The 14,060-nt window shown below is 36.8% G+C and overlaps 1 protein-coding gene across 1 annotated transcript in view; it reads right to left on the bottom strand.

Annotated features, from left to right (window-relative positions):
- Positions 1 to 228: 228 nt before the first annotated feature.
- Positions 229 to 14,060, bottom strand: part of GPATCH2 (G-patch domain containing 2) — a 122,178-nt gene continuing 108,346 nt past the window's right edge. The window contains exon 10 of the mRNA XM_065835013.2: positions 229 to 3,886. Within this exon, the coding sequence (XP_065691085.1) occupies positions 3,717 to 3,886 (170 nt within the window). The 3' untranslated portion in view covers positions 229 to 3,716. The remainder of the gene's footprint in view (positions 3,887 to 14,060) is intronic.

Genomic DNA, 14,060 nt, shown 5'->3' with positions numbered 1-14,060 from the left:
AACCTCTTCAGCTGGATCATGACCACCTAGAAAAGAAGTACTAGTAAAAAGGTACATATAAGGTACTACAATAGCTTTAGCACAATATGCATCTGCTTGGTACAAGATATTACCAAGCGCAATCATGTTTTCAGAAACAGCATGTTTCTGTACTCACCTGTGCAATAAAATAACAACAATACTGAAAAGGATAGTTTAAAGAAAAGAACACACAAAACCCATGAAGAATGAAGTCTATTTATTTTATTTCATCTTGCACTTGTGTTGTTAAAGCAAAGCGTTCTATACATATTATTTAGCTATTTACTGCCATTCTACACCCATGACGGACCTAATTGCAGAAAGACAAATGCAGGGACAAACTTGTTAAAATGAGCGTATTGACAATGCTTCTCTGACTTTGACAAATATTTATTTAAAAATAAGATACTGCTCATGGGTTTATTTTATTAACAGTTAATGGGTCAATTCACAGAACTTTGAGACACCATGGAACGTGTAGCAAAACACAATGCTGCTAATACTTAATGTCTCTTCACTAAACATTCTGCAGAGGAAGAATATCATGGTAACAGCTGAGCTACTGATTAATCCAACAACTAAATAGGAAGAATCTGTCAAGTGCTGAATGGTAACTTTTAGATACAAGAGGATCCTATATTTATGTAGGTAAAAAAACCCTTCAGTGTCACAGTCATTAAGAATTATAATCTGGAAATACTCGTATATGTATTTTAAAATAATGTGAGCCAGATTTACAGCAGGTATCATAGTATGATTGAAAGTTAGGTATGGGAAAGACCTGAAGAAAAAAAAACTCCATGTCCTCTGACTTTTTTCAAAGCCAACTAACATTGCAATGGCTTAAAAAAGAAAAATGTACAAAGCATTTTTGTTTTGTTTCTTAACACTAGTTTTAACTGCAAAATCGCACTACTGGAATATCTTTAAAACCACTCCTGTGAGATGTGGAAAAACAAATGAAATGATGAGTCAGAATAGGATTATTACTGCAACATAAAAGTATCTCAAAACTACATTAAAATATCTTAATAAATCACTTTGTTCTACAGCTTCTAACAGAAAAAGTTGACTGTCAACTGTGGCATCTATGAGAATACCTGCTGGAAAACAGCCAAGGTGTATCTATCTCTATATCAAAATCAATTTGACTAATCTTAATGTCTGTTACTCACTAGTAGATTGACATAAAACAAAAAGTTGTAAGATCCCCAATCAGACTGAAAAGTTCTTCCATTATGATTGTTTACTAGGTCGGCTGCTTCACTCTATCTGTATAAATGGATAAAAAAAGTTGAAGAGGTTCTCTCAACATGTATCCAGTATTTCCCTTTTATCTGTTTAAAACACAAAATACTTTCAAGTACTGTTGGAGTTGCAGACTGATTTCTTGAGGAACTACTGATACAGAAATAATTCAAACAAGTGTTATATGTGCCATACATAGAATTTCCAGCCCAAGATACGCAAGTGTTGTAATCGAAGTATAACAACGGAATTTTATCAGTGAATGAACATTCCTTTACAGAACAACCACAATTTAAAGATTCAATTTAACAATTCAGATGTTGAAAATTATTTTAAGGAATTTTTGATTGCGGTGTAAAATACAAAGAGGTCTTTAGAATTCACTTGCCCTCAGTAGCACATTGCATTGAAAGAATGGGAGCATGCCACATAAATTCACTATTGTAAAGAACACACAAGTGGGCACCTCTGCAAGCTGCAGAATTTCAGGATCTCAGCCCTTTGCAATTATGTGGCCCTGAAATACTGTGGATATGGAATGTATTTAATTCGGTTTAGTTGTGCAAGAGATATCAAAGTAGTGAACTCCTGTTATGTTATGCTCCAAAACCTTCCAATAAAAAGTATTTTGTGTTGGTTACAAATCCCAAGTCTGTTTAAAGTTTCATATTGCAAAAATAAAAACCACACAATCATATCAAATATTGAAACAGAAATAAATAGTTCTGCTGAAACTCAGAGAACACGTGCATTCAGCTATCAATAAAACCAATATCAGGTATTAACCTTTTACACTCTACACTATGTGTATGGTGAAATAATGTTCCCAAACCGACAGTACTCACAGTAGAAAGCACAGACTTTTTTTAAAAGCAAATTCTATGCTATAATGCTGCTGCTTCTTCTTTCCTTATTATTATTTTTTTTTTTTTGGAAAATGGGTGAAGATGAGAGAAAAATAAAGTAATAAAAACACTTCTTAAAATTCATGACTGTGTTTCACAATCCCATGAAGGAAGCTGTGTTCTTTTTATTGTAAGGAAATATATTTGCGAGCATCTAGAAGTATTTTTCTCTGCAGTTTGGGAGCAGGGGAAGGGAGAGAAGAAGGAAAAAAAAAGACTGGGGAATCAAATCCTGTTCCCTCTCTAGCAGGGTGAATATTGTCAGCTACTACGGGGTGGGCAGTGGGGGGACGATGACACAGGATTTTCCCCTTAGTCCATCTGAACAACAGTTTCCTTCAGCCCTATCATTTAAAGTGGAATTTGTTTTATATTGCAGACCAATAAGTACCCTAGGAGCTTGATTGGTTGGTGCTTAATGAAATTGCTTCTGCTGACATTAGGTACATTAGGATACTGATTAAAACACTTAATGATCCCTCTTGATTTTAAATTGCCAGCTTAGATTTGCAAGATGCCAAAGTATCTTTTTCCTTCCTTTCCTCTACCCTAATCCTGCTTCTCCTTGCCTTTTTTCTGTTCATGATCCTTAAAAGGTTGTGGCTCATTGGCACCAGCTCGATCACAAACCAAATGATAACACGATGTTGAACACTGCATTGTTTAAAATGTGCCAAACCCCAGAATATAAACACTGAAAGACAGTCATCTTCAAAATACAATTTCCCGGTTCAAAGCTCAAACTATTCTTACATGTGAAAACACTGAAGATTATTAATATAAAGGGAAATTCAAAGTCAGAATAAACTTTAAATTTTTTTAAATATTTGCTGAAAGAAAGATAATCTTGTAAATGTAAAAACAAGTAGAAAAGCTTTACTTTTGAGCTTGAATGTGGAAGACAGTGATACACTGCATGATAACGGTGTTGGAATGGCATTCCTACGACAACAAAGCCATTTTTCATGCTCCTATACAAAATTGCATACCATATCACCTTCCAGCAGGAAACGTGTATATCTTATGGGCAAAATGACAGCTTATCCTCAGATATTGTTAAATACTAAAAAAAAAACAGGTTTGGAAACTTTGCCTGAAAAGGGAGGAAACACAGTAGCTGTAAAAAGTTCCAGTTTCCTTGACAAATCTTATCAAGACTCTCGAGGTGAAATCATACTTACAAAAAAAATTTTCTTATATACTAAAACCTGCTGTGTCAGAAGCTTTTATGAAAAAAAGTGAATATACCGAATCTTATGCTTAATACAAACGTTAAGACTACATAAAATTAAAAAGTAGAAGTTTTTGTACATTTTAGCACCATCAGAAAGTTAGACTTGAATGCCGGTTCTGTCTCTGTGGTCGTACCTTGCAGCTGGTGTTGCTAACGTGAAGCGCATTGACTTCAGTGATCTTTGAGAGAAGAGTAACTGGGTTTGCTCATCACAACAAATAACATGTTTGCCTTTTCTTTTTTTTTTTTTTGTCTTTCTAAATTAATTTTGAACTTTATTTTTCTCAGGCAGGCAGAGCGCATTTCTGTCAGCTAAATCCAAGTCCAAGTCCTTTTGGTCTCTGCACGGCTCGTATGGGCTCTGCTATTCCTTTGCCGTCTGGTCCAAGGCCCGTGCCAGGGGTCCAGCCCATACTCTGAAGCATTCTGTTTCCAATGTTGTTTTCTGGGATTGGTTGGGTGTTTTCACCTACAAACCCTGAGATTAAAGAAACACACAGCATTAATCAGCACTGCCTGCCATGTGGAGAAGAGCAGGATAATCTCCCTTAAAGCTTTAAACCTTCTTATTCTCCTAATTCATCTAAGAGGTTGCTAGAACAGGGTGTCTTTGCACATGTTGACCTCCTCAGTGCATATGATTCTAAATAATACAGTCTTACACTTTGCTTTATTTTTAATGTTTTCAAAGACTCATTCAGTTTTTAAGTATGACAAATATTGTTATAGATCTTTCATATTCCAATACAGTGGATTTTACATCAGTGTCAAAAAACACACATCAGCAAGATTACCTGAATTTCTTGTCCTATACAGTTACTATGCCGAGGTACATCATACTCTTATGATTACCTTTCCATTCTTAGCAATATTTACCAATGCTCTAGATTTCTTTTAACAAAACACAATAAATCATTTCTGATTAAAAAAATGCAGCTGCTGCAGAAACAGTACAGAAAAGTAGTCTACTATTCTGAAATTCAGCTCTACTTTTACTCAGTTTCTTTTTTCCTGAGCATTGTGAGAGGTGATACATCCAAGTTTATCTTGGTATTTTCAATGCCATTAGGTGTTGTTCACACTTTTCTCTCCTTACCATCCACATCTGTGAGAAAAGCTACACACATAGTACAGAATAGGTCATCAGGATTCCAAGCGTTAAAATGAGATTCATTTTTGTAAATAACATTTTTTTCCATTAATACATCATAAAAAAAGAATGCCAAGTAACAAAGCTGCATATATATATATATATATTTTTTTTTTTTTCCTCCCTAATCAACAAGGTGATGCATGGATAAGCCTACCCATATATAATTGTTGTGTATGAGGGATACAAATGATATTTATTTCAAGAATCTGCAGTAAAACTTACCAAGTTACACCACACGATTTTTAAAAGGGCTGAAGTTTTGAACTAACACAAGCAATTGCATATATGCAGCTGGATTTTGTTTTCAGCTTTGTTCAACATCTCCCCCCCCAACAACTGCACCAAAAAAATCACACCCCGTGCCCAGCTTCAAATATTAACTGTTTATCTCTCTATCTATTTATTATAGCCTGCTACCTTTTGAAAAATACTGTAGGAGACTACGGTTCAGTGCTTTTGGAGACTATAATGTCTTCAATGAAGAATTTTCCTTTGGCAAGCAGTTGGCTCATCATTATATTAACTTGCTAAGCAAGAACATAAGAAAAGTTGAACATACACTTCTGAAAAGTTCTATTTAACACACACATACAAATGGTAAAGCTCCACAGTGGAAACCACACGCACAGACAGAAGTTCAAAATGAGAGCTGCACATTAAAAACCTCACGGTGACTGTGAAGATGAATTTACAGTACTCCAGCTTTATCCACTACAGATCTGTTCATATTCAGTAAAACGCTGGCTACATAAAAGGTAGACAGCTGCCTAGTATATCTCAGTTCCAGGAGTTAAAGAAAAAGGTAAATGCATTGAGAGGAGGCATCCTTTAATACTGGTTTGAAGCTATGCTTAATGCTAGGCTTAAAATAAAGGCTTTTAAGTCAGCAGCCTCCAGTCCCCGAGAGGGTTCCTCTTGAACTGACCAGCACAAAATTCAATGTCCAAGACCTCCTTTCTTTTCAGGCCCCCACAGGCAGAGGCAATTTTCATACAGACGAGTCCCTGACACTGTCTGGCATACACAACACAGGCTTTGCAACCTTCTTGGTTATCCTTTCTAGCTCAAAAAAAGAGAAGGAAAAAAGGCTACTGTTTCAACAAAAGTTCCAGCAAAACTCACAGGTAAAATCCTGTAAGTCTGTTTTGGTCCACTTTTCACAACAAGTGATGGTTAGAAATGGAGCATCATTCCAATGAACATCTGTGGAAAAATTAAGGGGGAAACTTCAAACGGAAGAAAAATCCAACAGATCTGTCAGGCAGGAAAGAGCAGTGGTAAGAGTATATTTCATGACATCCAACAACTGGAAATATTAAACCATTCATAATGCTGCTTAGGCAAAGACAGCAATGCTGCTGGAATGGTATGCAAGGCATCACCGGAGACAATGTAAACAGCTTTCTCGTTAGTTTACTTGAGGGGAAAAACCTACAGACCTTCTCTTGTAACAGATGTTATATCTTCCTATATGAATTTCAATTCTCAAAACCACCAGAGCAGCCTCACAAAAAACCACATGAAAGAACAATCTGTATCCTGACGTGTTATTTTTTAATAAACTGATCCTTTTTTTTTAAATAGTGCAATTTCTTTTTTTTTTTTTCCTGTGACTGACAGAATAATTGGAATACTTTCTGTCTTAAAGTACTTCTACAATGTATATTACAACTATTTTTCCTCCCACTGTACACACCAAAATATTCCCCGAGGAATTTTGTTTTGTTCTTATATGTCACCGGATTAAAAACAGAAAAAGAAAAGAAACCACCACAAACTTGGTTCTCAACTCACTTTTGGGCAAACGATCAAACAGCACACACCGTCCAAAGAATAATGTGTTTGGAGGCTTCCTGTTGTAGCAAGAATAAGTCAAAATCAAAAAGCCACCCAATTTGCCTATATTACTAGTTGGCTAATTACTCCTTGCAAAGGAGGTGAACATGGGTAGCTTCTATTTTAATTGTGAGAGAGATTTAATATACACAGGCCATTTTTTTTGCAGTGTAGTCAGTTTTTGTATAAATACATATCTACCTATGTCTTGAGGTTTTCAAATGACGGGTGAAAACTACAGGAATATTAATCAGTAATGCAACATATTTTACTTGAATCAGAAGAATACAGATAGCGGTATTGCCCTTTTTCACCGTTTCACCACCAATGAGCTATCAGAAAAAAACCAATTGCTTGGCTGATTGACTGTATGACATGAGAGAGCTCTTAAAAATCATGCTATACTGTGTGCTATTCCCCAGACCCCCATTTCTGTGCTTTGGGCTTTTATTTTCTAATTAAAAGCAGTAATTGTCCTTGCAATATTCATCTTCAAGTTCAGTTTTTAATTCATGCCCATGGCACTTCTTGGACTAGCCAGTAGGGACTGTGAGAGAGAATGGTCCCAGCACACTGGCCTTCAAAAGGGCTGTGCTACCTCTGGGATGTGTTTGGCCTCAACCCACCCAGGAGCAAGAGCAAAATCAACCCATTGCACCATCCCACAAAAAACTGCTATGCAAAATCAGATGAATTAAGAAAAAAAAAAAAGCAGCAGTGATACATTTTTTCTAAGTTTACTGCTGTGTGAGGCTTCATGGGGTTCCAGGAGTTCTGAGGAAGACTCTGAACTAGTAATTCGTTGTAATCTCCTGTGTAGACCCTTTTATTTCCACAGACTTGAAAATGTTTTTGGCAACTGTAACAATTTGGTTCCTGATCTACCAGATGAGTGGCTTGCGTGTAGAAGTGGCTGCCAGTACATGAGTGAGGAGCAAAGACTAAGGAAGAGTAACTTGCTTTGAAAAGACGGTGCTATAAAATACCCTCGCTTACGGTCCTGCCAAGTGAAATAAAAAAAAAGCCAGACCTCAAAGCTTTGTGTATGTGAATAGACATACTTCAAGGTCTACAAGTATTACGCATATGACCTTACATACATGGAATACAGAATCTATGAATAGAAAAAGGCAAAATAGGGAAGGGGAAAACAAAGAAGTCATCACATTTGTTAATTTTGGTATGATATTTATGATGGCATTAAAGGCTGGTTTCAATGAAAAATAAAGGTATGTAATTTTTCTTAACAGCTGTTGAGACAGGTATGTCCTGGTTAAACAGTACACTAGCATTCAGTGCCACAGCCTTGATTTTACAGTGATTGCCATGAATTAATTTAATTCCATCTGTAAGCTAAAATCAGATCAGAGGTCTAATGCTGCTGCAGGCTCCACATCTGTTTAATCATTTTTGGATACAACAGCTTGCAAAAGTTCAGGTTTTAAATTTGCTTCATATTTAAGAAATAATGTTACACCAGTGTACAACATCTTCAGCAGGAAACAAATGAGCCTATGCAGTTTTGACCTGACAGATCCATTTTATTTGCAAAATGCTTCTATAAAAATAAAAGCTCAGCAATTAAGTTATCATTTATTAAAGAATAATAAGGAACTGTGACCTCATAAACCACTATTGTGACGGCATTTATTTGCATGGTTCAATTGTTGGCTAAGACTAACATCAAGCATGTTTGGTTTATATTGGGTGAATAAAATCAGATTACAGTTAGGTTCAATCTCTGAAATAACCCTTATTTAAGATTTTTTGTTTGTTTTTCCCCCTCCTCCCCAGTTGTAAGAAAAGAATGAAGGCATATTGAAGTATTTCATCTCTGGCCACTGAACTATTTTTGATGTTAAGAAAATGGGTCTTTAAACAGTTCTGAGAAAATGACACTGTACATAAATACAGCCCTGGCCTTTCATCTTTCTCTTATATGATTAAGACTTGTGAGCAGAACCGCAATGCCTTTGCAGAGCATACCACAACTATTATTTCCTCTTCTTTTGCTCCCAGCAGCCTTAAATCCTTTAAATCCTTTCCTAGAAGGATCTCTTCTTGCTTGGGTAATTTTTGCAATACATGGCCTGCTAACCCCTTACCCCCTACCCTGGATCTCACTTATGTCTATCACAGCAGAGTCAGTCTTTCTACCTCAAATCTTCCAAGGAGCATTGTGGATGGTAATTCACTTGCGTAATTGGCTCAAGAGATGAAAATCTTGTATCTGCCTCTCTTAGCCACTAATCTATCCAGCTGACTGCAAGCCTAATTGGCAGCTTGTTTAGTAATTTGGCTCCTAAAGTGTCGTATTGATGTTGGATAAACAGCCAATGGAAGGAGAAACGATACATGCTGCTTCACTTTAAAAGCTACTGCACTTTCCCCCTCATTTTCTGCAAGTGTTTAATATTCCATCTCTTCTTTTTATTTTCTGACTCCTCACTAGACAAGTGAGCTCAGAACAGCAGGGACTGATCCTGATGCACAAGACAATAGTACGACGAATGTAAACAGAATAGTACATTGCTGTTGTGTGTCTTTTTATGCCAGCTCTCTCTAACTAGCAAAATGGGAATCAGACTGTCTAGATTTTTATATTGTTAAAACCGTTCTGGATAATTGTGCAGTCAGCATCATGAGTGTAACCAACTTCCATGCTGTTATTTTTAAAATCAGTACATGCAGTGGTTTTCAAAATTAAGTATACTATGGCTGTGTATCTAAAAACAAACAGTTAAAAAATGCTAGATTATTTAGCTAAATATCCGATATTGCATTTTTATACCGGATTTTTATATATCTCTCACACCAAGCTATCCAAGATTGTGTCTAAAAAATAACCTTAGAATGATTATAGTTCAGGTGAGCCTGCTTGCACTGTGTTTTATTCTAGCTAGCACAGAGACAAAAATAGCAGAGAGGACAGAGCTATAACTTCAGTAGGTGTTGGAAACCTCCATATTTATCCGGCATCCACAGCAGAGTTTTGTTGATATTGGCACTGCCATAGTTTCATTCCTACTGCCCCATTGCAAGGGGTATTAAAGGCATTGTCTCATAACTATGGCATGGGTAAATGCATTATTTCTTGCAGCATAGACCCTAGATTTAAATCAATTTTTCACTCTCCTGAATATATAAACATAAATCCATGCACTGATGAACACTGGGACACTAAACCTCAAGTTCAACTGGTCAGCCAGTATCATGAACCACTTGGAACTGTATTTTCAGGTGCTCTTCTCCTTCCATGCTTCATTTGCCTATGCTACATGTAAAGTGTAACTTCTCACCCAATCAGTCTTTACTGCTTCTAAAACTGGTTGGGAAGAGTTAGAATTCTTAGACTCCCATTTATCCCTCCATAAAGGGAATCTCTGGGATACCCAAGACTATTTTTTCACTTGGGTCCAAAAGGGTCAGTTTTACGCCTTGTCTATGCTGACAGAAAGACCATCACAGATGGCACTTTGGAAGAAGCGTTCTCATGGGGGACCACTCCAAAGCTCTGCTCAGACTCCGCGAAACTCAACAACGTTGCTCCCTTCTGATAAGCATTCCCTGTCTTTTACAAAGAGACTTGTGACCTTACACTGAAACCCACAGGGAAGGATTTAAATCACAGTAATAGTCCCAAAATGGACAGTGTGGTTACTGTTAATTTCAGCAGAAAGATTGAGGATTAAACTGTTGTTAGGACTACGCACATTAGGGTAGCTCTATCTGACCCTAACCCAAGAGGGATGAATTGCCAGGATGCCAGAGTTGAGGTTCCACTTCTATTGCTTGTTCTGTCGCCTATGTGGTTACGGTATTATCTTCTGTCAAATAATCTTAATTTAAGAATGAAGATCATTTCATTAAAAACTAGGCAAATACATCTGCATAATTTTTACTACAGGCTAAATAACCATTTGCCTATTTACTTATGCAAGCAGTGCTCACTGTGATCCCTCTATCAGTAATGAAGGCATCAGAACGTAAATCTTAGTTACTACATTAGCATTGGAAGTGTCAATACATAGGCTGAAAAATAAAATTCTCTTACAAGCAAGAAATCAAAATTTCCTCTCACTGTAGTGGAAATCAAAAGCAAAAATTTTCTTTATGCACTCCAGAATATAATAGGCATCTACAACAGCTTTTATCAGAAACTTTTCCACCAATTGCAAAGCTTTTATAGAAAAACTGAAAACAAAACCACAAACTAGCCTGGACTGGAAACCTGACCAATTAATTTTATATTCTCACATTATGAAAATATTTTCTCATCTCTTAAAGCAGCTACTTTTATTCCTCTGAAGTGTCAAAAACCTTCTGCATAAAGCTATCAAGTTTATGCATAGGCCTCTTTGCTTATTCAAGAAGTAAATTACATACTAACAAACCTTTAAGAAAGTGATATTTTCATAATCTATAGCAGGGCCTCTTTGCAGCAGTGCTCCCTGTTCCCTTGGGAGAAAGGAAGACTAGTCACTATCAACTGAGAGGTTGCTGTGGAGAGCTGGGATATGAAGTTATATTGACTGGGGAAAAACTACATGTACTTCCTCCTTGCACATTTTAACTCCAAAACCTTCTCTAGTTACCAAAAGTCCTGAGGGACTGAAAGGAAGATGTGCCAGGGGAGGTTCAGGTTGGACATTAGGAAAAGGTTCTTCACCCGGAGGGTGGTGGACACTGGAACAGGCTCCTCAGGGAGGTGTCACAGCCCCAAGCCTAGCAGTGTTCAAGAAAACTCCCTCAAACACAAGATGTGAACTGTGGGGTTGTCACATGCAGGGACAGGAGTTGGACTCGATGATCCTTGTGGGTCCCTTCCAACTCAGGACATTCTATGATTCTGTGATTATTGGTTGAGTTCTAGGAGAACTGCACAATGCACATAATGAAAAAGGTGATGGTTCTAACAAACTGCACCTAAAATGGAGGTGGTTCCTTTCTGTAAGGAACCACTTTATTATGGTGCCTGGCAGAGAATGAGCAGAACTTGCAGAGCACACAACTGACCGATCAGTTTCACTGAGAGTCAAGTACACAACTGTCTGATGAGACCTACCTTTGGAATTTGAAAAAAACCAAACAAACTGGTTTAGCCTTTTTTGAGCATAAATTTCTTATATATTAAGGATGCTCTCATTGGTGATATTCTCTGTTAAGTTGGTTTATGATTTTGAAATGAAGTTAAAAAAACCCATAGAATCATAGAATATCTGAAGCTGGAAGAGACCCTTAGGGATCAATGAGTCCAACCCTCAATAGAGGCAATTTGAGTACTTTACACAACCAGAAAGAAACAGCTACCTTAGGAAAGATATCAAAGCAATCCGAGAAATTATTTTTGAACCTTCCACATTTGAGAAGATGATGGCATTTAGAAAAGATGGGTACTGTTGTCTCCTATAAACCTGAGGGTTTCTTCTTGACTTTGTGTATTGCCTTTGTGTACACTCTGAATAATATTGTCTTCTCTCCAGATCACAAGAAATCAATCAGGAAATTCCAAGTATAATGTTGGTTTCTTGTTGCATTGTGGATATTTTCTTCTGAAGTTTGCTACCTAACTCTCCTCATTGCTCTGGTGTTCATATGTAGGGGGCACTGCTTGAACCAATGACCTCAGCTCAACATGAAAAGCCTTTTGCTCAGCAGGAATAGCAGTTTCCAGTACTGGATGGCACTATGTAGTCTTTAAATTTTTTAAACTGATCTAGTCAGACAATAAGGTAGTCAAAAAAAAAAATCCCAACAAAAACCCCCAAAACCCAAACCCCCAAAGCCCCAGAAAGGAGGCCCTAAAATCTTATCTGCTGCAGAAAGCAAGCAAACAAGAATGAGTATCCATAGGCTGGATGACCAAGCAGATATGCTGCCTACCTCAGAAAGGACTTTTGCACTGCCCTGTGAAAAGGGATTTCAGTCTATGGAGTTGTACATTCAGTAGACAGAAAAGCAATGATCAAGCTAAAAAGGAAGCAGGCATAGAGCAGTTTGCCTAGAGTTTTGGGAATTTACTGCCAGTTCATCCAAGTACACAGAAGTCTACCCTTTCTCTGCAACTATCTCACTAAGTTGACCTTCACCACAAACTCGGCCTCAGCCACCTCTGCTATCACAGTGTAATCACAATCTTTTTCGAATCATCGTTTCAGTACTGCAGATATTCAGGTCTGATTTTTAATCACTGACATATTAAGCATCAGCAAAATAGTTTGCTTAGCTGTTCCGTTGGCAATTTTTAAAAAGGAATGAAAACATGTACCCTTTTGATTACCTTGTTAAAGTGAGTCATGATGGCATTATAGCAGTGCTCAGTATTTCTGCTGTAATTAAGAATCTGTCATATTTTTCATTAAAACACATTCTTTAAAATGAGACATTTAACTTGGTCATTTCAATCAGTACCAGCCGGAAGTGTAGCATGCAACATGCCAACTAGATAAAGAAAATTACATCTGAAATTTGCTTTTGCAAAACGGAAGTATTAGTGCTTATAACATGTAGAACAATTTATATATTTTATATGCACATTCTCTGTATTTTAAAAATAGCTTTCTCTTTTTAAAATTAGTCTTTGCAGGTTTTCACCACTGCTCCAAACTGTAAAACATGCTACGTAAACATCAGAGCAAAAAGACTATTTTCAAATAGCCATAAATGGCTATTTACAAGGCACACAAATAAAACAATTTGGTTTTTTGTTATGAATCAGACTTTCTACATTCTGTAAATCACGTTATTAACATCCCACACATGTGAAGCAGAATCTGATGATTTTTTCCAACAGTCAAGATTCAGAGGTTTCTTATTAAAAAACCAAAACAATAATCTAAAAGGTCTTCAGGATTTAACAGGAGCTGATGGAGAAAACAAGCTTGTACAGAAGACCGAGTCAATAGGAAAGGAACTGGGTTAAATGCATATTCAGTGTATGAACATGGCATTGAAAATTCTGTAGCATCTACTGGTTTGATATGAGACTTAAAACTGGTAATCAGTAGTTCTCATAGGTTTCAAGGTTTCCAGTAGTAACAATTCTCTGCAGACAACGTACTTTCTTTTGCATACAAATTATTTTTTGTTGTTGTTTTGTTATTATTTTCATTAACACTGGACCCACTTTTGGTAGGGCTATTTCCACGACAATATATTAGTTTGTCTAAGAGGTTTTTATACAAACTTGATGGTACTGTACTGCTGCAATGAAATATGTCAGGGTGTCATATGAAATAGCTCTACCACTCAGGTAGTCAGAGGGCATGAAGTCACTGAGAATTACCTGGTGCCAAATCTGTCTAGAATCACTGAAATAATATTGGTTTCATGGAATAAGCTGTGCAAAAACCCAGATGTTTATAATGTAAAACACCTTATTCTTAAAAGAAATCATAGGAAGCACTAGTATCTTTTTTTGGTACTTGATAATCTAATTAACTATCTAGGTTCAGTAAAACACAGATGGGGCTGTAAAAAGCCTCCACAAACCACAAAATTTATCTTAGTAAAAAAGGCGGAATAGGACCCTCCTGTTTCAGTACTGTCAGCTCCTAACAATCCAAACCTCCATGATCTCCCATTTTCTTCACTGCTTTTCAACACAGCTTTTCTTCACCTTTACAAATGACATTTTTGAAACTATGAAATTCTCCATGCTGCT

The sequence above is a fragment of the Patagioenas fasciata genome, chromosome 3 (genome assembly GCF_037038585.1).
Source record: "Patagioenas fasciata isolate bPatFas1 chromosome 3, bPatFas1.hap1, whole genome shotgun sequence".
In the NCBI taxonomy this organism is placed as follows: Eukaryota; Metazoa; Chordata; class Aves; order Columbiformes; family Columbidae; genus Patagioenas; species Patagioenas fasciata.
Note: the sequence above shows the minus strand (reverse complement) of the source record. Positions and strands in the feature narration are given on the sequence as shown.